Genomic DNA, 27,575 nt, shown 5'->3' on the forward strand with positions numbered 1-27,575 from the left:
CTTGCTCATTAAAAAAAAAAAACTATGTTCTACGTGATTGAAAGAACAACTGTTATAAAGATAGCAAAATATACTGTGATACCTATTACTGTTATCCCAGTAACCTGCTGTGAAGTTCTGTACCAATTTCACTGTACAATCTTATTCTGACTTGTTCTGTTGTATACTTTCAAAATAAAAAAAAATAAAAAACTATGTTCTTTATTGGTGATCACATGACCAGATGGCCTGGTTGCTCCCCTGCAGGACTGTAAGGATGATGTGGCCCCATGTACAATTGTGTCTAGGGATATACAGTGGTACCTTGGTTCACAAACTCGAGTCTTTCCATGATCCGGTCACAAACTGAGTTGGATGAGAACCGAATCAAATTCAATAGTTAGGTTCAGTGTTGACCTTATAGAGAAATGTGATTCAGTTATCCAGTTGGGTTTGCAAGCAGAATTTTGGAGGGAACTGAGTTCACAAGTTGAGGCACCATTAACAAATGTGGCAGCTGGGCCCACACTATCTCCCAAAGCTCCTTCTACCCAGTGTCCCCAGTGCTGGCAGACTGAGTCTCCTGTTCACCTCTCTTTGTGGCACATGGGAATTGTGATCCAGCTTCCTGAGTCTGTGTAGGGACTGTGCTGGAGCCTTGGTGTTACAGGAAGTGGCAGTGGCTTCCAGGGGTGGACATGCCTGTGACCTGAGCAATCATACTGGAAATCATTATTCAGTGTATAGATGAAGAAGTGAGTGAGGGAAGGTGGCTGTCTGGGCACTGTCATCCCTGTGTCTGTGCCTGGTTGAGCAGGGACAATGTCCACTCCATTCGTGAGAATCCAGGGATGATACGGCCAACAGGCCTGCTCTGAGCCATGCCAATTCATTGTCTCAGGACACACCTTGGATACTGAGGGCTTCTTTCCCTTATCAGAGTAAGGTACACACAGAACCCAGAAGAAAGGCTGGCCATAGACTGAGAACATGGAGGCCGTAGCCAGAGAATCACAAGTGACAGCACCAGAGACCAGCATGCAGCAGGTTGACACGAAAGCCCTGATTCCAGGCCCTGGCTCAGATATCCTCTTGCTGTGTGGTCTCATCCAGACCTCTGGCCTCTCTAAGCCCTGGGTTCCTCTTCATCAAGAAACAGAGATATCATTTATTCCTAGAGCTTTGCCCTAGCCAGATCCAGTGAGCAACATTCTACTCTCATTACGGTGGATATGCAAGGGCTTGTGGGGTGCAGTAGAGTGGAAAAGAAGACTCTGTTCCTACACATACTGCATGACCAAGAGTCATTCACACTTCATCTATGTCAACAGTGACACTTAAAACCAGAAAAAAATAATTCACACTAGTGGGGCTCCACAGTGCCCAAGTCCAGATTAAATCATTGTGGCTGGTCAGGCCGAATCTCACTACTGTGGATGCCCTGGGCCAGACACACAGGGTGACAATTGTGTGGTGGTGATGTTGTGTGCAACCACATGCTTTCCTCATATGGAGCCAGCTTTCCCCTCTGCTTTCTTACAACTTCATCCTCAGGATGTGCCTCTGTCTCCAGGAAGAGCCCAGCTCCTGTGCAACCCAGGGAAGTGACAGGCATCTTTAGTTTTATGTTTTGCTACTTCCAAACCTATAAATATGAACATTGCTCTGCTCCTGAAAAAAAATGATCTGTGTTACCAACAGTTGGCCAAACAGAGAAAATTATTTTTAAAAATCCAAATACCATTTATTTACTCATTCTATGATTAGTGTCTGTGAATGGGACCTGTTGCTTTCGATGCATTTAGACAAATGACATGCAGGTTGTCTCAGCAAGAGGAGCTTGGTACAGGCTGCAGGCCACTTGTCGATGAGAGTCAGTCCCTTGAATGAAGCTGTATTTAGTTGTGAATTTATTGTGAGTGTGCAGCGAGCACAAGAAGACTTAGCCCTCACTGTGGACTTCAGTCGAGAGTCCAAGAGTCTGATTCAGTGGGGTTAGTGCTGGCCCCTCAAAAGAATGTGCAGGCCTCAGAGCCTGTGTAAACAGCCTCACTAGGAAATAGACTTTTAGAGGTATAATTAAGAATATGGAGTCCAGATTTTCTGGGCTTAAGATGAACTTAAATTTAATTATGTGTCCTGAGAAGAAGAGAAAGGATACATACAAAGAGATGGCTGTGGACAGTGGAGGTAGAGCCTGGAGCAAGCCATCTCCAAACCAAGGAACACATGGGGCCACCAGGCACCTGAAGAGACAGAAAGGAGCTTCCTTTGTTCCCCTGGGAGGAGTGTGGCTCTGCAGATACGTCACTGAGACCTGAGGCCTCCAGAGCTGCAGAAGAATACATTCTATTGTTTCAAGCCCCAGACTGGACTTCTGTGCAGCACGCATGCTGCCAGTGAAGGCCGTCTGTGCTGATCAAGAGTCAGAGACTTCTCTCCCTAAGATGACCACATGCCTGCTCCCTGGCAAGACTTGTCTGGCCCCATAGCCTGCTTGGGGAAATCATCCACCTGACCAGTGCAGCCTTAGCTGGACTAGGGAGGAAACACAATGGGCTGCATCTGCCAACAACCATGGAGCATGCTCTACGGGAGACAAAGCATTTTCTCTGTTGTCTCACTGGAGCCGTGGAGAACTGTGGGAAGCTGGCTTTACTGACCAGGTGCAGAGGAAACATAGGACCAATCAGAAAGGGACCTTATTTCTGCCCGGGCCCACTAGCTTCATTTGTCTTCTGTGCCCTGCTTTGTTGGCAGTGTGTGAGAAGACTGTGACTGTGTCATGTGCCTATGAGTGCTCGGCAATGTACACAATAGCCACACACAGAGGCTTGGCAGGCAAGAGCTGACTAATGGCTTCATCAGGTCTAGCTAGTCTTACCTTCTCGGCCATCTGAGACCAGCCCCTGGCATGGTTAGTCACGGGCACCAGCACGAGCAGGGCAGGTTGGGAGCTATTAGGGATCAGGCAAGATGCCCCAGACAAAGCACATGGAAATCCAATATTTTGGGTACAACGGAACAAGTTAAGGGTCAGCAAAATGTCAGAGATGGAGAAGAGGTCAAGCTTATTTGGGAGGCAGCCAGGAAAGATTCCAGACTATTCCAGGATGTGCCCGTTGTCCCCTGGATACACCAGGTGCTTTGCTGTGCAGTAGTTCCAGGTCCAGGACCCAAGCCTGTAGAGCTGGATCCCAATTCCTATGCTATAGTGTGATCCACCAAGCGTGTAACTTTCCTGCCTCTTCTTCATCCATGAAGGAGGACCATAATAGTGATTACTTCTAAGCTGTTTTAAGAATTCAGTGAGGCCAATAATGTGGATCTATTGTGGAAGCTGAGTAAGTACAGGATGGGTACTATAATCTCTCAGGTCCCAAGGGGGTCACATGGTCATGTCCTCTCACCTAGTGCCATCTGCTTCAACCACATGTCAGCGGGACATACTCTCTTACAGTGGAAAGCCTGGGATTCACAGAACTCTCTCCCATTCAGTAACCCCAGGGTTGTCCCACCAGAGCTGAGACCTCCATGAATTTTTCCACAAGTAACTTTCCAGGATTGCAACAAGCTAGAGAGTGACATCTGGCCTTGTCGTGGGTACTTCCCAGTCTTCCTGAAGGGAGAAGACTAGATTTAAAAGAGCCATTACTATTTTATCACCCTGGCAGAGGGAGGGGCAAACTCAGGAGGAAAAAACAATAACTAGAACTGTGTTTATTCACAATGCTTGGCATTCAACTTGAATCACTTATCACAACACAAGATAGGACCATATGACTGAAAACCAAGAGAAAAGACAGAGCTCAGCAGCTTATCCAAGACATCACTAGGCATCAAAATTCACAGACTAGGACTCAAAAATAACCCTAATAAGTGGGTTCCAAAAAAATCAGGAAAAAAGAGAAATTCACCAGAAGGAATTCTAGAGCAAAAGAGATAAACACAACACTGGAAAAAGAGAGCACCAACTGAAAACAAAAAGAAAGAAGAAGAAGTTTATTTTCAATGTAACTTTCCTGAAGTTTATTTTCAATGTGTATACCAACTGTATAAAGTGGAGGACAAAGTTAGCAAACCACAAGTCAGGATAATGGAAGATTGCCAAATTGAAGCAAGACAGAAAGTAATGAAAACTATAGAAAAAAATGTCAGAGACAAATGAGAGTAAGTCAGAAGTTTAACATGCAGTTGTTGGCTTCCCAGGAGAAGAGACAGGAGGAGTGACAATGAAAAATTATTTGAAAAGAAAATGGAAGAAATCAATCCCCTGAAGCACATAAAATCAGAAGCATGGCAAGTGCAAAGGAAGCCACACAGGCATAAATATTCAGAGCACAGGGATATCACGGGCAGAAGGCAGAGAGTACTGCACCTGACAGATGTCCTGAGGGGCTGCAAGGGACGAGGGCAGGGACAGCTCATCTCTCCACGTCCAACCTGGGCACCAGCCTTGGCATCCGCTGGCTGAGCAGCCACATGGTGAGATCTTTGCTCATTTTTTCATTGATTTGATCTCTCTTCAATTTTTAATTATTCTCTCTGTATTAGAAATATTATCTCTTCATTTTTGACATGTGTTATAAATATTTTCCTGATTTATCATTTGCCCTTGAATTTTCATTATAGTCTTTCTTTTTAACCATGGAAAAGTTGTTGTATTTTTATATCATCACGTTTATCATTCTGTTCTCATATTGCGTTTGGATGTAATGTCTTAGGAAACTTTCTAGTGTTCTAGTGTTTGTGTGGTTCAGTTTTCTCACAGATCTCTGGTCCAACTGAAGTTTATTTTCAATGTGTATAATGTGATATGTGGCTCAAATGCTATGTTTCATTGAATGGCCAACAGTTGTCCCAGCACTGTTTTTACAGTTTACCTTTGCTCCAAGATCACCAGCTTGTGGAGCAGGCCCTGAGTTTTCAAGCTCCTGCACTGTTATTGAAAAAAAAACACACAGGACTTGGGGCAGTTCAAGCATTTGCCTGATAAGTGCAAAGTATGAGCTGGATCCCTGATACCAAAACAAACAACATGGGATTGAACCTGTGTGTGTCTTAATTTGCATCACTTAACTTTCCTTAGTGCCACTGCCCGGGACTACAGAGGAGGTCTTATAAAATGCTGGGGCCTCCCCTGGCCTGGACCACACCTCTGCCTCGGGGCTGCAAGGCCAGGCATCTCTGGCTCACTGTGTGGGAGCACAGAGTCTACTCCAGACCTGCTGTCACCATCACCATCACCACATCATCACCCTCACCATCACAACAGGTGCCACCACTATCATCATCACCATCAGCACAAAGAAAGGCACGAAACCCACATAGCCTTGGTACTCACGTCTGTCCTCACTCCACTCACTGCGCCATGGCACCTTGGAGGCTCTTGGCTAGTGTGGCTGCATCTCAGCCAACTCAGGCTGCTGTGACACATACTACAGACCACGTCACCTGCAGAACAGTTTGCGGAGAATGGGGTGGCCACCAAAGCGTGACATTAGAGCTGGGGGACTCCCTGAGGGACCTGGTTCAGAGTCCAAGGACTGCTCCTCTGGCAGATAGGGTCTCGCGGTGCCACCCTCCCCACCCCACACACTCGAGAGTGAGAACCAGATGCCGCCTCTGTGCCTCTCCACTCTCCCTTGGGCCAGTGGGGAGCCCATTGTACTCTGTAGTGTTCACAGTCTCCCACACACAGGGAGAGGCCTTGGGGGACCCTAGTAGCATTTAGGTGCCTAGGCTGTGTGTGGGTTGTGTGACTAAACAGTATGGCTATAGGAGAGATAGGTGTCTTCCAGGGTTGCCCATGGAGGTTATTGGAGTCATCAGGAAGGAGAGGCAGGCTAGGAGCCAGAGAAGGTGCCCAAGTCTCTTTTATCCAGGTCGGGAAAAGGGCTGGAGCTGGAATTTAGAATAGAGAAGCTGATGGGGAGTCCTTTGCCGCGGCAGACTGAACCTCCAAAGGAGTATAAACAAGCACCTCAGCCTGTTTTGGGAGATGCTTGTTACCTTGTTCTTGTTATTCAAAAAAGGGCACTGATATCTGAATGGCATAAAAAGGATTTAAATTTTGTGTATATCATTTATATTACATTATAATGAGAAGAGATTCACATATACTAGCTGTGTAAAATTTACACAGTAAAATATAAACAAAGTTTAACTATCAAACAGTTGAAAAATTTTCAGTGGCATTCCATCATCTGGAATGGAGCAAAATCTGACCTCGCCTGCAGTGTGACCATTTACAGTTTGTACCTTCTCTGTGTTGTGCAGTCATCACCGCTACCTAGTTCCTGAACATTTAACACCACAAAAAACAACCCCATCCCACTCCCCCACCCTACCCCTGACCCCCGTTCCTGACACCACTAATTCATTTCCTATCCCTGGGGATTCATTGGTTCTGGACAGTCCAGGTAGAGGGAGTCAGAAAACACGTAGGCATTGTGACTGGCTGCTTCTGCCCAGCATAAGTTTTCAAGGTCTGTTCACATGGTAGCACCGGGCAATGCTCCACCCTGTGTGGCTGAATAGTGTCCCATCGTGACAATGTCCTACAGTTTGTCCATCCACTGATGAACACTGCAGTGGTTCCACTGTTCAGTGACTGCGAAGAACATTGCTGTGGACACTGTCAAATGAGGTATTTTTAAACACTTGAGTCCCTTTCAGCATGTACTCAGAAATGGCACAGGTGGGTCACATAGTAATTCTGTGTCTAACTTGTTGAAAGACTTTATTTCTAACACAGAGAGAAGATATACAAATTACCAAGTGTTAGATGCATGTTATAAAAAAAAAAGATGCACATGTATGAAAGTGAAGATTTCCCCATGTCCAGTCCTGGCTCTCAGCTTCCCCTCCTGCTTCTCGTGGCTACCATTTGATCTGTGCCTTTTCTTCAGACGGTTTATTTACATGTGTGCATACACACAGACATGTACACACAGTTTTTAAAAATGGTTCTATACTATAAACACACTGTTCTGCATCCAGCCTTTCTCCCCACATAACAGCAATGTCTTCTAGGTGTCCTTAACTGTCAGTGTCAATGAGATGCTCCTCCTCCTCCTGCAGGTATAAGTGTCTCTGTGGTGGCCTCCGCTTGGACATGACAGGGGTCACTTAGCCAGTGCCCTTCTGATAGGCATGCAGGTTGTTTCTGAGCTGCTTTGCTTTCACAAGTAGTAGCATCCAGAAAAACTCGATGTGTTTCATAAATGGATAATATTCCTTTGCATGGATGGGCCATATCTTAGCTCTCCATCTGTCCGTGGTTGTTTCCTATTTTTGACTTTCACCATTAATGCTGCCATGACGTTCATGTGTAAGTTTTTGTGTGGATCTGGGTCTTTATGTGCATATGTCTAGAGGTGCAGTTGCTGGGTCGTAATGTGCGCTCCTGAGGAATGGCCCACGCTGTCTCCAAAGCACCTGCAACATTTTATGTTCCCGTCAGCAGCAGATCAGGACGCCAGTCTCTCCCCTCTGCCACCAACACTTCTGTCATTTTGACTTTTTGTAGCCATCCTAGTGGACTGGGTGAAAAGTGGTATTTCTTGGTGATTTTATCTTTTCATATCCTTATTAACTATTGTATAGGTCAATAGTGGTGAACCTATTGCAAGGGTGCCACAGAGGGGCTATTGGTATCACTGAGAGCACTAGAAGATTTGTCATTACTGGTTTACGTTCTTTGGAGCATCTTTCAGATGCTTTCTTCATTTTTAAACTGAGTTATCTTTATTACTGAGTTGTCTTCACTTTTTATTTATTCTAGATACAAGTGTATCCTGAATTCAAGTCTTACTATTTGCAGAAATTCTCTCCCATTCTCTGGGTGGTCTTTTCGTTTTTAATGGCGTCCTTTAAGGCACAAAAGCTTTGAACTTTGATGAAGTCCATTTTACCTGTAAGGCTCCACTCAGACTGACTCTCCCAATACACAATCTGTCTCCCAGCAGACGTATTGTTCTCAGCTCAGCACCCAGTGCCCTCAGCAAACACAGGATGTTGTAAAAGTGATGATAGAGCACAAAATCTCCCAAGCATGAGATATCTAACACACCCAAACATTTCCACCAGATGCCTCAAGGACTTTGCCCACTGAGGCACAAGACATCCAGAGAACTTTGATCACTAATGTTTACTAAGATCTTCCCACCTAATATCCCTTGCTTTCCTTCAAGTTCTATTTTTAAAAATGCCCACTTCTCTTTGCTCCCTACAGATGGCCTTTTTGCCCTCTGCCCGCAGTCAGGCACAATAAATTCCACACCGTGTTGCCTTTATGCAAGCTCAGTGGTCTCAGCTGGTCTCTGCCTCATGCCATTCATTATATTATCTGTCTTTTGTTGTTTGTGCTTTTGGTGTCATGCATTTCCTAGTTTCAGCTCTTTCATTTAAAGCTTGATCTATTTTGAGTTGGTTTTTCTATAGAGTGTGGGTTTGCAGATATTCTGAAGGTAGAGTCTCAGCTTTGGCGATGGTCGGGGACAGGAAGAGAGTGGGGAGACCCAGGGGCCTGGTGCCCACTGAGGGGTGGACCAGGTGGAGGAAGAGCGATTTTGGGAGAAGGAATACAGGATCCTTCTCTGGCTGTGAGATGGAGTATGAGTAGTATTGGGGTGTAGTGGGATTTCTTTAAAACACAAGAGGGGTGTCTTGAAGAGCGACCCCAGAGAGTGACATAGCCTGGAAAGGAAGCTCTGTGGCTGCCCAGAATGTGCGGGGAAGCTGAGAAGGAGCAGCCAAAGGAGGAGAAAAACTGAGGCGGCCTCGGGAAGAGGCTGTGAGGAAGGGGATTCGGTATCCAGTCTTGGGCTTCCTGACGCTGTGTGTTCTGCGGCAGGTACCTTCCCTCTCTGGGCCTTGTCTGGGCAGAGTGTGAATGAAGCTTGTGAAAATGGTGGAGTCCCGTGTTTACCAGCTGTGACTGTTTCCCCAGTTAATAGCTGAGTGGAAGAAGTGGCAGCCAGACTAGCGGATGCATCCCATCCTTGCACATTTCTCTATGTGTGAGTGTGCACAGGGGTTTGGGTGCAGGCAGAATGTTCCAAGTGAGATCACCGGGAATGATCACTGACAGAAATGAGGCTGGCTGACGTTTGTGGAGGCTCTTGCATGGCAGGGACTTTGGAGTAGGGTGAGTGGAGCCAGGATCCCCGGTGCAGGCCTGCCCCCTGCTGGCTGAACATGTCACCCAGCTCTGTATATTGTTGCCTTTGTGGCTCAAATCCTAGATTTGACCTCTAGCTCACCTAAATTCAGGCCTTGGGGCGCCTCGCCTTGGAATGGCCTCATGTTCTGATAAACTCAGAAGCTGAAAATACAAGTCAAAATGCATTCAATACACCTTTATAAAATAAGCTATGAAATTATGAATGATCTAACAGGGATATTTTAACATCACAGAGCAAAGTAGAATGCAGTGGTTTCCACTGGTCATGGGACAGAGTGTTACCTGATGAGGGTATGTCATGATTTAAACTGCACCCCCTGAACTCACTTGTCCCCGCTTTCTAGAGAGTGGGTTGGGGAGTGGCCCCTTTAAGAACCCCCGTGAGGGTGAACGTGGCAGTTGGAGCCTGGTGAAAGAAGGACCAGGTGGCAGGGATTCATCAGGTGTGTACAGGGTGTCATCAGTTGCACACAGGGAGTCATCAGGTGTGAGCAGGCCCTCAGCCATTGCCCCCTCAGGCCTGCAGGCGTTCCTGGGAGTTCACCCAGCCACAGGGGCCCTCTCTGAGAATGGATCACCCCTCTCACGTGTGCATGTACCGTAGAGCCTGGGACACATGGCAGCGGGCGAACGAAGCAGAGGGAGCATGCTAGGGAGGTTGGAGGGGCGTGAGGTCAAGCTGGCCACCCTGCTATACCTTGAGGAATAACGCAGTTAGAGGAGGGACCTGAGCAAACAAGATTTTCACCTTGTAAGAAGGTGGGAAGCCTGATGTTAATGGAGCAGAGAAATTGTTTTTTGCCTGGGTGTGTGAAATGATCAGGTGGGGAACAGGGAACAGGTGGCTAGGCGAGGTGACTAAGTCAACGCTGGAGCCCTGGAAGTTTGGGCCCTGGTTGACTATGTGGCCTGGAAAGTTCCCTTTAGCTGCAGAATGGGAGAGCTTGGAGGGGGCTGGACAGAAGGTCAGTCAGTTCTCCTGCTGAGGAAGAGTCCAGGCCCAGAGTGGAGAATGTAGAGGGGCAGCCTGCAGGTGAGGTAGGTGGCCTCAAAGCCTGACCTCACTGCCTGGTACACAGAAGGTTCTCAGTAGATACCATCTGTATGGTTGGTTGACTGAACGTTTTTTGTTTTTTGTTTTCCTGTACTAGAAATTTGAACCCAAGGCCTTGGGCATACTAAGCATGTGCTCTGAACCACTGAGCTGCACTTCCAGCCCCTAATAATTTTGAGAGGGCCCGAGTCCTTTGAGCTCCTTCCTGTACTCCTAGAACAATGGGGTACATGTGGATTTCTTGACTGTCAACTCAAGAAATACTATCCCTAAGAGTGCTTCTTGTATAAACTAATAGAAAAGGAAGTTTAACCCAGCAAGAATTGAAGGAGAAATCCTGGAATCTATTTGAACAGAGCACTCAGTGACCTTCCCTCTGGTTCCTGCCCTCCCCGCCTTGCCCAGGAGTAAGGTCCCTAGGAGTCCTGGTGAGTCCCTCAGAAGCTTCCTAACATTTCAAGCTGCCTTTTCAACTGACTCCACTTTGTGGCCTCCTCTGATGTTTTGCCAACATAACTATAAGACTGCTGGGTCCTCGTTGTCTCCCTTCATCTCCAGTTTGTCCTTTCCATCATGCCCACTTATCTGTTTCTTGCTGGAAGCAAATGTCCTTTCCCACACTGGCTGCTCTGCGTCAGGCCCTGAGCACAGTTCCCAGGGAAATATGACAAGACAACAGCCTGGCTCCTGACCGAACGAGGACTTAGGGCCTCCCCACAGACAGCAGAGGATTTCCCAGTGTATTAGTTTCTTTAATTTAAAAAGAAATGTATAGTGCTAAAGCATAAAAGACAGTAAAGTTGTATTAGTGAACTGAATGTAAATACTGTATAGTAAACCATGATTGATTTCTTCCGTGAAGCTAAAAGTCAAGGAAAGATACAGCCTGAAGCTTAGAACAGGATGAGAAATTATCCTCATGATTATGCTATGCATCATAGCAAGAGGGATTCTGCATCTGTAATCAAGATTGCTAATCAGCTGTCCTTGAGTTAATGGAGAGGCAAATCATCCAGTGGGACTTGATTCTTTTATGTGTTGATGTTGTTTTTTGTTCTGTTTTGTTTTTTGTTTTTCTGGCTTTTGAGACAGGGTCTCACTGTGTAGCTCAGGCTGGCCTTGAGCACACAGTGATCCTCTTTGCCTCAACCTCCTGAGTTCTGGGATTACAGGCGTGAGCTACCACACCCAGCAGATGGAGGTTTCTAAGCCATTGTTTGTGATAATTTGATAAATAGTAACAGAATATTAATGTAATCTCTATATCATATCATAGAATTGGAAGTGACAGAGCAACCAAAACTATTTTACATTTTTCTGTACTAATTCTTAATACTCTACTGTGGCATGTAGCTGACTTTAATTCACCTCTGTCAGGAGGGAAAGTCATAAAGAGATCCAGAAACAAGTAAGACTTTAGGACATGAAAGAGGGAGGGAGGGAAGGAGAGAGAGAGAGAGAGAGAGAGAGAGAGAGAGAGAGAGAGAGATGTGTGTCATGTGGAATTTCTATCTGTGAAAACAAATATATGTTTCACTTAGTATCCACAGAACAGTCACAAGGGTAGCGATACATTTGACTAGAAATTTTTGTATAGTCTAAGTAGAAATGACAGAATTATTCTCTGCTTTCAGTGCAAAGAAAAATAGAAACTAACAAGTTCAATATATGTGATTCTTATATTGAACTTCCACAGAGGCTGGATTTTCTGTTATCACATTAAGACATTAGTCATTGATTTATTAAAAATTGTTGGGCTGGGGATATAGCTCAGTGGCACCTGGTAAGTGCGAGGTCCTGCATTTGATTCCTGGTACCTAAATAAATAAATACACAGTAAAAAAATTTTATCAAGAATAGATTTTAAATCTTACCAAAATTTTTGCTTCAAAAATTATGTTAATTTTTCTTTCTAAGCAATTAATATTAAGACCTGTATCATGGGTTCTCTTTTTATTGAACTTCCCTCTATGTTCAGAATAAGTGACACGTTGTCATAGTGTGTTATTCTTTGGATGTGATGCCTTACTCTGTTGTTAATTTTTCTGCAATGCCTATAATGGATTTGTCTGGTTGTGTGTGTGTGTGTGTGTGTGTGTGTGTGTACGCGCGTCCTTGCTGGGCTATACTATCAAGGTCACCCTAGCTTCAGGTTTAGGGATAAGTTCTCAGTAAGGGGTAAGAGATTGTGTTCATATTGCTCTTAATTAGTTTCTTTCCTTTTTTTTTTTTTTTTTTTTTTCCTGCACAGTGATTTCTTCCCTGACACAGCAGTGCGGTTCAAAAATGGACAATATGGTATGTGATATTCTGTGAGGATGTTATAACTCAAGAGTCTCATGAAAACAAAGCAAAACAAATCCTGTTTACTGACTACTAAAAGAATATTCGCATTAACATTTAAAGTGTGTGTGTGGCCAAAGAGGAAAAAGGCAGCTTGGTGGAAAAGTGTCTTTACCTTGTTCCCCTGCTGCAGTCTTGTTCCTGCTCCTCCTCTTGTGCCCCTATAAATGATCTTAACACTTAATCAAAATGTTGAAGTCCCGCCACCTCAGCCTACTGTTTTTCCTACCCCTCTCTAACATCTGTGCAATCTCCTTGCTCCTGCCCTCCCCTCCTCCTCACCCAGCCTGTCGGAAGACATCATTTCCTTGCGTGAGAGCGTCGAGACTTTACATTTCATCTTCTCTCTGTTGCCAATCAGCTAAGAGTTCTTATGCTTGATTCCGGTGGAAATCATGAATTAGTAAAGTGTAGGTCTCCTAGCAGTCCTGATGCCACCAGATGATGCCAGATGATACTGGATGCAACAGCTGGCACAGCTGGCTGCTGGTCACTGCCACTGCTGGCTACCATCAGCTTGTAGGTTAATTCTGCTGAGTGCTATTCTATGCTGCTGGTCTTTGTTCACTGCTGATCTCTGAACTTCTTTAGGGCTAACAGATCTGAGTGTTTATTGCTCGCTCTTTTGAGATGATGGTTTGGCTCATGCCTGAATAAATGTACATGGGCTTTGGAGCCCACACTACCCTATAAATAAATCACAAGCAGCTTTCCAGGACTGCCAAAGCCAGTCTTTATTAGGACACTGGAGGGGGCCCCCCAGGCCAACTCAAGAAGATGTGAAGAATGCTGCTTATTTAGCAGCTGCACGCCTGTGATTGGACCAAGTGACTACAGGGCTCCAGGACAGCTACAGCTGCAGGGCAGAGGTTCAGTGAGTGTGTAGGATGACAAGTTGTTTGACTGACAGCTGTCACTCTCTGGGGAAAAATGATAGGGCTGAAACCAGGGCTAGCTGGTTCAGGGACATTTGAAATATTAACAATTTCCCCATATTTCTCCTTCCCTGATCTTAATCATGCCAGCGTGTCCCCCTTCTTCAAAGAGATGGCAGTGGCATGTGACATGGGAGCAGAGGAGGGGCACGACAGGTGAAAGTCCCTGTAGCACCATTCTGGAGGAGGATGATCCCTAAATAACCAGGGAGGACACCGAGGAAGTTGTCCCAGCCCCTTTGGCAGGGAGTGTGTGAGGGAAGTGGCAGTGGTGATGGGGAGACAGCCTCTGGTCAAACGTGGGCAAAGCAGACTCACCTTTATACTGCATTTTCTTCCTAGGACTTCAGCTAGTTTTACTTTCTTTAACCAGAGGGCAGACACTGAGTATGCTTCTTTAGTTTCTGCAGGGTGTAGCACAGTGCTGTCCTAGTGAGTATTCATCTGCCAAGTTGAGACAGGTTCTCACTGGTTTTAAACTCGCTCCACCCCAGGTTGGCCTTGAACTCACAGTGATCCTCCTGCCCCAACCTCCCAAGTGCTGGGACTCCAGGTGTGCACTACCACATCTGGCTGATGTGGCAGTTTTTAAAAAATTATATCAAAATCTTGCCAGGGTGTGGTGGTGCATAAGTATAATCTCAGCATTATGGAGACTGAAGCAAGAGGATTGCCTACTATCCTGTCACTGTTTTGTTTTGTCTCACTGTTCTGTTTTACTCCCTTTAAAATAAAAAACAAAAAAACAATTGCAATAGATAACCTGCGGTGGATTGACAACTGGTGGGCAACTTGTAACACCCAGCTGAACTGCATCAGTGTGGTGCTGAATGTGGGTGGCCCACCTGAGGATTATGCCCAGCAACATAAGAGATGAGCATGGGAGAGGAACAGTGTGTTGCTGCTGGTTCTCCTGTTGCCGTTGGTTCTCTTGGAAGAGCTTGCTGAGCATCTTCCCTGATATCAACTTGGCTGTTCTCATCATCGGAGGAGCTCAGGACCTTGATGTCACAGCTGAAGGTGACTATGGTTCTTTTTGGCGGAGTTCTGGTCCTTTACTTGAAGTGTTACTTCCTGGCTCCAGTGCAGATCCCTCAGCCTACTGGCCCAGGTTCTTTATCCTGCTGGCATAGACTTTCTAGCTTCCACCAACTGACCTTTGGGCCTTCCCTGTGCAGATTGATGAATTGGGCTCTAGGCCTCCAGTTGTGGGGGTGCATTGTCATGGTGCAAGTCTTCAGCTGGACTCATGCAGGACATTGCCAGAGATCGTGGCCCTCAGCTGGATTATTTGGGGTCTTTAGTGTATGGACAGATTTCCCACACTTTTTGTGTTTGACACTTTGGGTGACTATTATAAAATAATTCTGTGAATTATATGTCCTGTAGTAAATTGTTTTTCTTGCAAACCCTGACTACGATACAACCTAAGGGTAAACTTTCTAGTTTACTTTGTTTAAGAGCTATGCAGATTTATGGGCAGGCAGAGAGAACTGACCCTTGCTCAGATTCTACCAGGTGGCCCTCCTTTCCAGCCCCAAGGTCTATACTGGATCCGTGGGAGAATTCACTTATTCTGTTATGTCTCATCATTAGTTTAGTTCTTGCTATTTGGTATGGCTTCCTCTTACCTAATAGCTTTCTCTAAAAGTTCCTAGACCATTACCTTTATTCAAATGTCAATGTGGTCAGTAACTGAATTGGTATCTAACTTGAAATAGATGAAGAATTGATTTGGAGAGATTCCAATGGGATTCCTGGGAAATTAGAAGTTGGGAATAATTTTGGACTTTGTAGCTGATCCAACTTCTCAGTGACTTAGATGGGTAGAGGGGACCACCCTGCAACCAAAGGAATGCAAATATTAGTGTACAGCAAAAGCAATGGCATATTGTGCAGCTCTTTGTTCAAGTTAGGGACTTGTGCACATCACTAAATAAGACTGAATGCTTCACTTTCCCTGATTTAACACCTAGAGAGCTTAAGAAAAAGTGCTGATACGATCATTTTTCTAGACATGATCACCAAAAACATTGAGAAACTTCTCAGGAAAAGGTAATATGATATGTTTTGGGAATGGCTAGCAAGCTGGTTTGCAGACATCCTGACTAATGTTAAGCTTGGCTGCTTAGTGGTTTCCTAATCTTTACATTTCTTTTAGTAGACCTCCATGTGACTATGACTATATTACCAGACTAACCACAAAATTGAATCTCTTTGGATTAGACCATTTTGCCTCATACTGTAATCTTCACTTTCCATCGTACACCATACATCATACACCATAGTCTGATTGTTCATCAGACTATGAACAATAGGACTTAGATACTGTTGAACTTCTGTTTATTTATGATTGACTTGATTTGTGGATATGCCTTTTAAAGTGTATTTCTCTTAATTTTTTTGTATCATATTGTGGTCTCCAAGAGTTTAAAATGTCTGCATACTGATGTCAATCACATTATGATTGGAATAATAAAAATATAAGAGTTGCAAAGAAAGAAAGAAAAACAGAGAAAGATAGCCCCTGTTCCTGGATAGGCAGGACCAATATTGTTAAAATAGCCATACTCCCAAAACTAATCCACAGATTTAATGCAGTCCAAATCAAAATACCAATATAGAATTCCTCCTAGTACCAGAGAAAACAATCCTAAAATTCATATACATCATAAAAGACCCGAATAGAGAAAGTAATCCCGGAGAAAATGTAAATCAGGAGGCATCTCAATGCTAGATTTCAAGTTATATTACAAAACTACAGCAATTAAGAAAAAAAACCCACATTCAGCCATTTGATCTTTGACAAAGGGGCTGGAGGAAATATATCAGCTTTAACAAACAATGCTGGCTATATACATGCAGAAAACTGAATTTTTTTTTTTTTTTTTGAGACAGGATCTTACTATGTAGTTCAGGCTGGTCCTGAACTCACTACATAGCCTAGGCTAGCCTCAAACTCACAGCAATCCTCCTACCTCAACCTCCCAAGTGCTGAGATTACAGGCATGCAGAAGATTGAATGTAGATGCATATCTCTAACCATATATTAAGTTAAAATCAAAATGGATCAAAGAGATAAATTATTAAAACATAACAATCTACTAGAGAATAGGTAAAAGTCTTGAAGGCATAGACATAAGCAAAGATTTTCCCAGTTGCACAAGAAATAATGTCTAAAATCAGTAAATGGTATTATATCAGAGTGCTTTTGCATCACAAAAGAAACAACCAACAGAGTGAAGAAATAACCTACAGAATGAGAAAAATCTCTGCCAGCTTCTCTTCAGATAGAGGGCTAACATATATAAAGAAAGTTTAAAAGTTAGACACACCAAAAAAAGAGACTCAGTCAAAAACTAGGCATCTAAAATAATAGACATGGGCTGGGGATTTAGCTCAGCAGCATAAGTGTCTGCCTGGCAAGTGCAAGGTCATGAGTTCAATCCTCAGTACCAAAATAAAATAAAATAAAATAGAAGTGCAAATGGCCAATAAACATGTGAAAAAATATTCAACACTCTCTACCCATTAGAGAAATGCAAATTAAAACAATACTGGGATTCCATTTTATTCCAGAAAGAATGCCCATCACTAAGAAATAATAATAAGAAATGCTGGCGAGCCCATGTGGGCAAAGAAACCCTTCTACAATGATGGTGTAGATGTAAACTTGTGTAACCACTAGGAAATCAGTATGGAGAGTCCTCAAAAGCTAACACTAGAAGAAAGAAATAAGGAAAGAAGGAAGGAAGGAAGGAAGGAAGGAAGGAAGGAAGGAAGGAAGGAAGGGAGGAAGGAAGGTAGGGAGGAAGGAAAAGAAAGTTCAAATTGGTCAGTCCCTATTAAAACACTGAATCTGGGCCATGCGTGGGCTGCCGCCAAGTGGGAACAACCAGACCCAGGCCTTTGAGTCAGCGCCATTCACTGACTAGGGGGAGAGAGAAAATGGCCATACCAGGAAGCAAGCCCAGTCTGGGAACCAGTACCATGCGCAGGCTGCCACCAGACCCCAGCCCCTACCAGCATGCAGGCTGGCAAACAAGAAGTCCCAATCCCCCTCACCCCACCCCGTAAGCGACTTGCTTATCCAGAGAAACACAAGCTGTGATGATAGCTACCCAGGTGAAATGCAATGGATGCCTGTGGTGCTTTGGTGTTTGCTAACACTGCAGGTCCAGGGCCAGTGGGCTGATCATAGGTTCAGAGGATAGCGGTACACAGAGTGGCATCTAAGGATCCTCCTTCTGAGGGTGGTAGCCATTGTTGATTCCCTATGGTCTGGTTTTATAATTCTATATCATTTCCATTATTTTATTGGGTTGGGTTTTATTGTCTTTTGTTTCATTTGATTATGTTAAATTCAATGGCAGGAGCAGCTATTTCAAAAATAGCAAGATATCATAGCAATTTTGAATTTACTATTCACTTGTTTTGAAGTTTCTTTCCACTCTGTTTGATTTTTACTATGTCCAAAATTATCTGCAACTATTGTGAAGACATCAAAAGGCATTATTATATTGTTGATTTTGTAAAGTTTTGAAGTCTTGTATCACTTACACTGGTTTGTTTTGATTGGTTTTATCCTGTTTCATCCTCTTTAAAATAGAAAAAAAAAGCTAAAACTAGAAATTCCATTTGACTTGGCTATTTCCCTCCTACATATCTTCCTGAAAGGATTAAAAATCATATTACAGTAATATATACAGATCCATGTTTACATCAGCACAAGTCATAACAGCTAACTCTTGGAAGTGGCTTATATGTCCATCAACAGATGAATGGATAAAGAAATTGTGATATTTACACATACTGTTTTGCTATAAAGAAGGATGAATTTGACTCACTTGTAGAAAAATGAATGCACCTTGTGACCATGAGGTTAAATGAAATAAATCAGATACATAAGCTTAAATATCAAATGTTTTTAATATTAAAAACTCAAACTTTAAATAATGAGAAAAATGAAAGATAGATATAGGAAACAAGGAGATCTTTTGCAAAAGGAAAGGGGAGAGGTGAGGAAGGGGACATAAGAATTAAGATGTGTCACTTACATGTACCAACTCCCCAGAATGAATATAATCATTATGTGTTGCAGACATGTGCTAATAAAAATTCAAATATATATTTAATTTTTGAAGGCATAATATGCATTGTTTGCTGTTTAGTATGCCTTCCTTAAAAATTCTGATAGTGGTCTAAGTCTATGACTTTTATCATCTTATTTCTCTTTTTAGAAGACTTTCATCTTTGTCTTTAGCAAATTAAAATTTTGTAGCAATGTGTCTAGGTGTATTTTTACTCAAATATAGTATGTAAGATTTCAGACACTTCTCTCTCTTGCACTATAGACGGCATAGTGTTTCTGTCTGCATTTCCTCTGTTCTTTCTCGTGGACCCCCATTAGTTAGAAATTGAATTGTAACATCTGAAGAAATCCCACAATCTGATGGCTTTGAACAATGAGAAGCCTAATATCTGATACGTTGGAAAACAACCCGGAGAATCAGCTCAGCAGAGCTAGGTGTTTTTTGATGTGACTGCATTGAGATGTGTGTATTAGTAGACTGGCATAGCTAAATGTCAACTGAGAAGACCAGTGATGCTCCAGGAGGATTGTTCGGGAAGAGACTGATGCCTTGAGTTTTCATATGGTTGAAATGTAGCTGTGTGGTTCACTGTAAATTTTGCAATTCAATGTAATTGAATTTCCAATTGTAATCATTTTTTAAATGTGTGCTTATGAACAAAATCACTAGACCAGTACTAATCAGTACACACTATCTTGCCCTAAAGGGTCACTGGGCTATTGACTGGGATAGTTGTGGTTCTGCACACATCGGAGTTTCTAAGTCAATATTACCACCTCTCAACTGACCAGACAGCATTGGCTTACAGGTATAACAACACTGACTTTTTTTGCCCTTTAGAGATTTATAGGTTTAAACTAATACCAATACTAAATAGGGAAGCTATTTGGTAATATGCTCTACCTAAAATTTAGTACTATTATGTTGTCATTAATATAGACACTACATGAAAAGTGGAAAACTAGATTTCTAGATGAGCTGATTAAAGCTGACTTGAAAATGTCCCAAAATAAGTGCCAGAACCATAACCTGGGAGTAGAGATTCACTAAAAAACTTTGAGACAGAGAGACAGAGAGAGAAGGTTATTATAGATCAACTAAATGACAATGTATTGCTGTGCAAGAAGCTGCAGAATTGTGTAAATGATTTACTTAAAAAGGTGCTTCTTAAAATGGCAAGTGTGGTAGCATGTGCCTGTATTCCCAGCACTCAAAAGACTGAGGCAGGAGGATCACTGCGAGTTTGAGGCCAGCTTGGGCTGCAAAGTGAGTTCAAGCCCAGCCTAAACTGCATGGTGAAATCCTATCTAAAAAAGAAAAAAAAAAAAAACCTTAAAGAGTACTGATTCTGGGACCTCAAGACATCTCAGGAGGCACAGCTTTGCAACCAAAATCATTATTTTTCAGTCACTTGATATACTGTCAGCATCCACAAGTGATTTAGGACATTGTAAATATTACAAATTAATATGGAAGGATACAACTCAAATTAGAACCTACTTTTCACCTATGTGAAAAGCTCACTAAGCCAACAGCTTTGCACAGTTGTTACTTATATAAAGATAGAATATTGAGTTAGTTGCTGCTTGGAGAAATGGGAACTAGTAATTAGTGGCCAAATAAAATGGTAAGTAGAACAAAAATTAGACAAATTACTGCACAGTTTCATTTAACAGTGAGAGCTGTCTATCACATGGCAGATTTTATGTTCTCCAAATAGTAACATGTAATATGCTAATAAGCGACACAACAAAGAATCATTCTCCTAAGATTACATAAAATAATTGGTGTTGTAAGGAAGTGATAACAGACACAGGTATAAATATTTTAGAGAGAGGAGAATAATCTCTCTACAACACTCACCGTGAGTATAGCACAGTCAGGAAATGTTTAATGTGCTGTGCCCTAGAAAAGATATGCATCTCTCGTGGGAATGCCATTTTGTTAGCTTAGATCCTGATCAGGAAGCTTTCTATCTTGTTAGACAGGGAGCTCTATGCATAGAGATAGCTCTCACCACACAGAGGCAGAACACAGGTCCCGCAGCACCCAAGTCTGGAGACACGGAAGGAGCTGTGTACAGATGCAGAAAGGCTTTAGTAAGTGATTATCAGTAACCCTTGGTAGACATTTGCCTCTGCATTAAAGGGAAGAAGTCCTTTTAGAAACAGCATTCTCATACAGCATATTAAAGTTCTCGAAGGAAAAATTTTGAGCTATTTCAGAAGTAGAGACCAGGGGCTGGAGATTTAGCTCAGCGGCATAAGCGCCTGCACTACAAGCAGGCAGTCAGTCGTGAGTTCGATCCCTGGTACCGATAAAAAGGAAAAAGACAAAAAAGGAAAAAAAAAACCAGAAGTAGATACCAGGAATTTCAGTGAACAGCATTAGTGGCCCGAAACAAGAAAGTGACATTGCAAGAGTGGGACATGGAGGAGAAAAGTAACACCATTCCACAGTACACGTTCCATTTATTCAAGGCACACGTCATGATGATTCAGTATACATATACATTCTAAGTGGCTGCTGGGGTAAAATTCATTAACACATCCATCAACACACTTCATTAAAATTGTGTGTGTGGTGTGTGTACTCATAAGTGTGACAAGGACACTTCAGATCTACTCTCTGGAAATTTCAAGTAAAAATACAGCATCAACAGTACAGTCATGCAGATTAGCTATGGTAACCATGCAGTATGTTAGATTCCCGCAAATTCATCCAGTATCTATCCATTCCCCTCCTCCCACCACATCCCCAGATAACCACCATTCTGTTTTTGGTGTCAACAAGTTCAATATTTTTCAGATTTCACACGTTAAGTGAGGTTACGCAGTGCTAGATCTGTGGCTTAGTTCATTCAGCACAATAACCTCCAGGTTTATCCACACTGCTGAAAAATAGAGGATTTCCTTCTTTGTACGGCTGAATAATATCCAGCTCTAAAACTGTAGCACATTTTCTTTAGGCAGCCATCTATCAAGAGACGCTTAGCAGGGAGGTGGCACGTGTTTGTAATCACAGCACTCCAGAGGCTAAGGCAGGAGGATCGCTAAGTGTTTGAGGCCAGCCTGGGCTACAAAGTGAGTTCAAGGCTAACCTGAACTGTATAGTAAAACTATATATCAAAAAAGAAAACAAAAAAAAAAAAAGAAAGAGAAAGAAGAAAGATGGATAGAAAGAAAGAGAAAATTTTAACACCATAGCTAGACTATCGTTAGAAATGTTGCATACAACACAGGAGTGCAAACATCTCTCTGTAAGAGTCTGATTTCATTTCCTTCGAATATATAATCATAGGTGAGATTGTTGGATCATATATATGGTACTTCCACATGTAATTTCTTTAGGAATTCTCATCCTGTTTTCCCTCATGTCTGTACCATTTCAAACTACCACCAATGCTGTGCAAGAGTTCTCCTTTCTGCAAACCCTCAACATCTATTATTTCTTGTCTTAAGAATAAGCATCCCGGGCTGCAGATTTAGTGGCATAAATGCTTGCCTGGCAAGCATGAAGTCGTGAGTTCAATCCCCACTACCAAAAAAAAAAAAAAAGAATAAGTATCCTAACAGGTGTGAAGCGATGTCTTCCTGAGGTTTTGTTTGCTTTTCCCTGATGACATTTATTTTTTCACGTACTGATTGGCCTTATTTCTTTGTTGGAAAAGTGTCTATGTCAGTCCTTTGCCCATTTTTTGATCAATTGCCTTCTTTTTGTTATGGAATAAAGTTCCTTTTATATTTTAGATATTACCAGATAGATAGATGCTCCCATTTCACAGATCACCTTCTTTTTGCTTTCTTAACTGTTTCTTTCCTTTGCTGTGTAGAACCTTTTTAGTTTGATAGTCTCTCTTATTTTTGCTTTTAATTGGTTATGATTTTGATGTTACAACTCTAAAGATATCAAGATCAACATCAAGAAGTCATTCTTCAGTAGGGCCCGACTTGTCTGTAAAAGGTCACCATTGAGACCAGCATTCTATTATGAAATCATAGGGATTTTTTGTTTAGTCTCAACACTTCTATGAACTCTTGGGTTTAGTTTTCAGTCAGCTTTGGTCCCTTTTCTCTCTGTAAAAGGGAGGTACACGATGCATGAGTCTGGCCGGTCTGTAATCACTGATTCTTTTTTTTTTTTTTTTTTTTTTTTTGGTACGTAGGAGAATTTAGCTAAAAGCCTATGGGATGTGTATGCAGCACTGCTGTGTCATCAGTCCCTAATCCTGGCCATGAACTCAAGGTATGGAAACTGCAGTTTTCTCTTATTTCGCTCATTGAATATCTTGAAACTATTTTCAAAACATGCCTGTAATTCCAGCACTCAGAAGGCTGAGGCAGAAGATTGCTGTGAGTTTGAGGCCAACCTAGGCAACGCCGTCAATTCAAGGCTGCCCTAAGTGCTGAGGATTTAGATCAGTGGCACAGCCTCTGCTTGGCAAGTGTGAGGTCCTGAGTTTGATTCCCAAGTACAAAAAAAGAAAAAGAAAAAGGCTGCTCTAAACTGCACAGCAAGACCCAGTCTCAAACAAACAAACAAACAAAAAGACATAGTTGTGATAAACAAAAAATGACCCCAAATTCTACCATCTTAATTCAGCAACTATTATTTCTTTCTTCTGCTCTTGCTCAGCTTTCTGCATCACACAGATAAGCAGATTATCCTTCTAAGTAATGATGGGCAGGTTTACTTGCCATCAATTTGAAGATACATTCCGATATCAGAAACACTAAAATGCCAAAAAGCATGATTAGAGAAAGCGTGATGATAGTACAGTTCTACTGTCTAAGGCTTACTATGGGTTTGTGAACTTGATGGGAATGTAAGCACTTGTTACATTGTTATGTTTATGACTTCTAAATAACTGATTGTAGGTTATCCTTACAGAAGAACTCTTCATATTTAAAGCATCATTGTTCTTTTTTTTTTGAGACAGGGTCTTACTATGTAGCTCAGGCTGCCCTCAAACTCATGGGGATCCTCCTGCCTCAGCCTCCCAAAGTGCTGAAATTATAGATGCACGCCCAGCTCTTAAAGTATCATTGTTAAAAGAACATTTAAGACTCATGTGTCATAGCCAAAAACTGGACCACAATATCTAGTAAGCACTCCATAACCACTATGAAAAAAGGCCAGTAAAATTAGAATACATTTTAACTCTCAACAATTTAATAATGATATCTTTTTCTTGTCAGCTCTGTGGATCCCTTACCACAATATGAAACTCAGTTGGAGATAGTAAAGTCATCTTTTAAAATGGTATTTAACCTACCAAGTTTTGAAGGAGGAATGTATTGGACCACTGATGAAGAGGATGTCGACGACCTGGAGGTGTGATCTTTCTTGCTTATTCCTGAGGTGACGTTTGATACACTGAGGCCGACCCGCACGATGTGCCTTCATAAGCCATAGACTTTGCTTTCCTCCTTCACTTCATGTCTTCTCCCTCTCTTATCTTAGCTTTAGTGGATAAGTAGGATTTTTCAGTCCTGGCTCATGCCTTTGAGTTCCTTTGTGAATTCTATATGTGATGGCACATAATAAATTGCATAAGGTTCATAGGAACAAATAGGTGGAGATATATTTTGTCTAATTGACTTAGCAAAGGGCAAGAAGTATACTGGAAAGAAAAAAGAAAAAAAGGAGAGAAAAACTGACAGAGCAGAGCTGTAAGCAAGATTAGGGACATGTGTGATCTCTATTTCCTCAGCATTGCTACACAATGCACTTGGTCTATAAGCTGGAGGCGCAGAAAATCTATGGCATATGGTATTGGGTGAGGCATTACCATCATAGCCACCTTGCTTTTTTCTTACTTTTAGTACATGGGGAAAATTTAGGATACTGGAATGAAGAACTACACGTTAGGTAAAAGTTATTAAAGGCTGATAGGCTGGCTTTGCAAATATTTTTGTATTTCAGGTGTTATATAAAAGTATTTTAAGTCTGTTTGAAGACACGCTTCTGATCTTAGTGTCTAAAGACCTCTACAAACTACAGATCTTAAAGGTACAGTAAAGGGGAAACAAGCAGTGTTGTTTGTCCTAGATCTGAAGAGCTTGCTATGCTTCACTTGTTTCTAATTTGCCGCATATCAATGTTCCTTTAAGCATTTGGTAGGTGAAATCTTTTCTGTTTCCAGTGGAGTAGAATTACTTGCAAAACAGAATCACTTCCTCTATTTCAAATATCAAAACAGACTTTTAAGAAATCAGTGTTAGAGGCCATCAACAGACACTTGAGAAGATAAGTCTTGTGTGGCACAGACTGGATGCACACAGGATGGGGCAGCAAAGGATAGGGCTGGATGAACTACCTCCACGTCCACATGACAATGCTGTGCTGTGACAGTGTCTATGAGCACGCCTCCCTCCTCATCACCTTCGAAGCGGGGAGTCATCCGGACAGCCTGTCTTCGTGAACGCCACTTGCTGTGCTATGAATGTGTGCCCCAAAGTTCGTATGTTGGAATCTTAACCTCTAAAGCAACGGTGTGGAGAGGTGAGCTTGAAGAGTTGATTGGGGCCAGGCCTGCCGTCGTGAATGGAAGTGGGTTCTTAATTAAAGGGTGAATCTACCCCCGTCCCTTTGCTCTTCTTCTGTGCTGTTTTCACCCTGCCTTCTGCCATGGAAGGAGGTAGCAAGAAGACCCTTACCAGAGGAAAGTTCTTTGATCTTGGACTCACCAGCCTCCAGCAAGAGATAAATCTCTGTTCTTTATAAATTACTTGATTTTGGGCTGGAGGTTTAGCTCGTGGCCCAAGCACCTGCTTGACAGGTGCAAAGTGCTGAGTTTAATCCCCAGTACCAATCAATCAATCAATGATTCAATCTCGGGGCTGGGGATTTAGCTCAGCAGCATAAGCACCTGCCTTGCAAGCAGGCAGTCATGAGTTTGATCCCCAGTACTGATAAAATAAAAAAAAAATAATTCAGTCTCAGGTATTTTGTCATGACAATACAAATGAATAAATACAGAAAATCAGTACTAAAAAATGTGATTGTACCTATAATAGCAGAAAACGTGAAAGTGGTCTTGGAACTGAATAAGACGTTGAGAGAATTTGGAAGCACAGGTTAAAAAAAACTTAAGATTGCTATGGATAGAATACTAAAGGCTATTGTATTAGTCAGCTTGCCTGTTGATGGGACCAAACATGTAAAGTCACAATTTACAAGAAGAGGTTTCAGCCCTTGGTCAGCTGGCTCCAAGGCCCAAACTTCACAACAGAGGGCATCCCACAGCAAAGCTGCTCAGGGCACGACGGCCAGGAAGCAGAGCAGAAGGCATCAGAGATGGTGTGTGTGTGTGTGTGTGTGTGTGTGTGTGTGTGTGTGTGTATGTGTGTGTGTGTGTTCCTAGGCAATCAAGTTGACAGTGATGGTTAATCATGGCACCCCATCCCTTGTCAGCTTGACACCTAAACATATCTCCTTAAACAATACTTAATTTCCAAATAAGTATGATAACAAGTTAATAATTCTGCCTAACATGATGTAGTTATCTTGCATTCAACAAAGCATTAATGGGCCAGAGATGGTGACACACACCTGTGATTTCAGTACCCCGGAGGGTGAAGAAAGAGGATCACTGCAAGTTTGAAACCAACCTGGGCTACAAAGTGAGTTCAAGGCCAGCCTGAACTGCATAGTGAAACCTTATCTCAAAAAGAAAAAGAAAAGAAGCATAAATAATGCTATTATCCTCTCTCCAAAGTCTCAACAGTTCCAATATTGCTCAGTAGTTCATGTCCAGGCTGTTCTCTGGAACTCAAAGAAACTCTTAGCTGTGGATCCCTATAAACAACCAAAAGTCAGTTACATTATTCCAGCATACAATAGCACAGAGTAAAATTCCCATTCTACAAGTAAGTAATGGAGCCTAGAAAATAATCAGATGAAAGCAAGACTTAAGGGCTGTGTATGTCCAACATCTGGAGTACACAGTGATAAGATGTGAATTTCAGGGATCTTGGGCATCTCCACCCCTGTGGCCTTAAGGTTGAAGCCCATACAGCCTCTCTCTTGGACTGCAGCTTTCCTTGACAGACAGCCCATGTCCTTAGCATCTCCAATATCGTGGGTTCTCCATTGCATTTTTGGCTTTATTCCCACAGCTTCATGTAGGGTCTCCTTGCCTAGCCTCCTAGGTCTTCCTTTGAATTCTGGGTGGAAGCCTCCCTAACCCCACAACTTTTATACTTTGCATGCCTATAAAGTTGGCATAATCATGCCAAAGCCTGCCATGAGCTTGAGCAGTAGCCACACCACCTTGGACTGTGGCTGTAGTGGGTGGCTTCTGAGTACCTGGCTTCTGAACATTATAAAATGAATCCCAGGGAACCAGTTCTTTAGGTGGCCCTCCTTGAGCAGGGGGCTCAGGGGTTCTCTTCTGAAGTACAAGGTTTATGCTTTTGTACCCTAGAACCTGTGGTGGGTGCAGTCATACTGATTCCTTAAATCCACTCAAAGTATCTTTATTCTTATCTCTGATCAAAGTACTTGGTTTCTTTTGAATGCCATTAATCTCAACAACCAAACTTCCTTTGATCCCAGTTTTATACAAGGTTCTCTGATACCAACTTCAATGTTTCTGCTCTGCTTTTTGCTCCTGATTTTCACTATAAACCTTGTCAGACTGTAGGTGATAGTGCACATCTGTAATCCCAGTATTCTGAAATTCTGAGGCAGGATTGAAAATTTGAACCTAGACACGGTAGTTTAGCAATTTAGCAAGACCTGGTCTCAAGATTAAAAGAGAGAGAGAGAAAAGGTCTGAGAATGTAGCTTAATGCAAAGGCTCTGGGGTAACACACACGCATGTACACATCCACACACACGCTTGTGCACATATCCAGACACTTCTGGTCAAAAGCAGCTACCACGCCACAGCCTGAATGTTGGGCTCTCTTGAAACTTCCTCTCTCAGATAAGTTTATCACCCTTAAACCCAACAACACTTTGCCTGTATCTCGAGATTC

General features: G+C 42.6%; 1 protein-coding gene across 1 annotated transcript in view; it reads left to right on the top strand.

Annotated features, from left to right (window-relative positions):
• Positions 1-9,558: 9,558 nt before the first annotated feature.
• The window catches only part of Mroh9 (maestro heat like repeat family member 9), a 66,636-nt gene continuing 48,619 nt past the window's right edge, over positions 9,559-27,575 (top strand). The window contains exons 1-5 of the mRNA XM_063227068.1: positions 9,559-9,609; positions 12,472-12,518; positions 22,757-22,836; positions 23,790-23,925; positions 24,517-24,603. Coding sequence (XP_063083138.1) covers positions 12,507-12,518; positions 22,757-22,836; positions 23,790-23,925; positions 24,517-24,603 — 315 coding nt within the window. The 5' untranslated portion in view covers positions 9,559-9,609; positions 12,472-12,506. The remainder of the gene's footprint in view (positions 9,610-12,471; positions 12,519-22,756; positions 22,837-23,789; positions 23,926-24,516; positions 24,604-27,575) is intronic.

Source organism: Cavia porcellus, unplaced genomic scaffold (assembly GCF_034190915.1).
Source record: "Cavia porcellus strain 051 isolate PalLab524CR breed Dunkin Hartley unplaced genomic scaffold, mCavPor4.1 scaffold_16, whole genome shotgun sequence".
Classification (NCBI taxonomy): domain Eukaryota; kingdom Metazoa; phylum Chordata; class Mammalia; order Rodentia; family Caviidae; genus Cavia; species Cavia porcellus.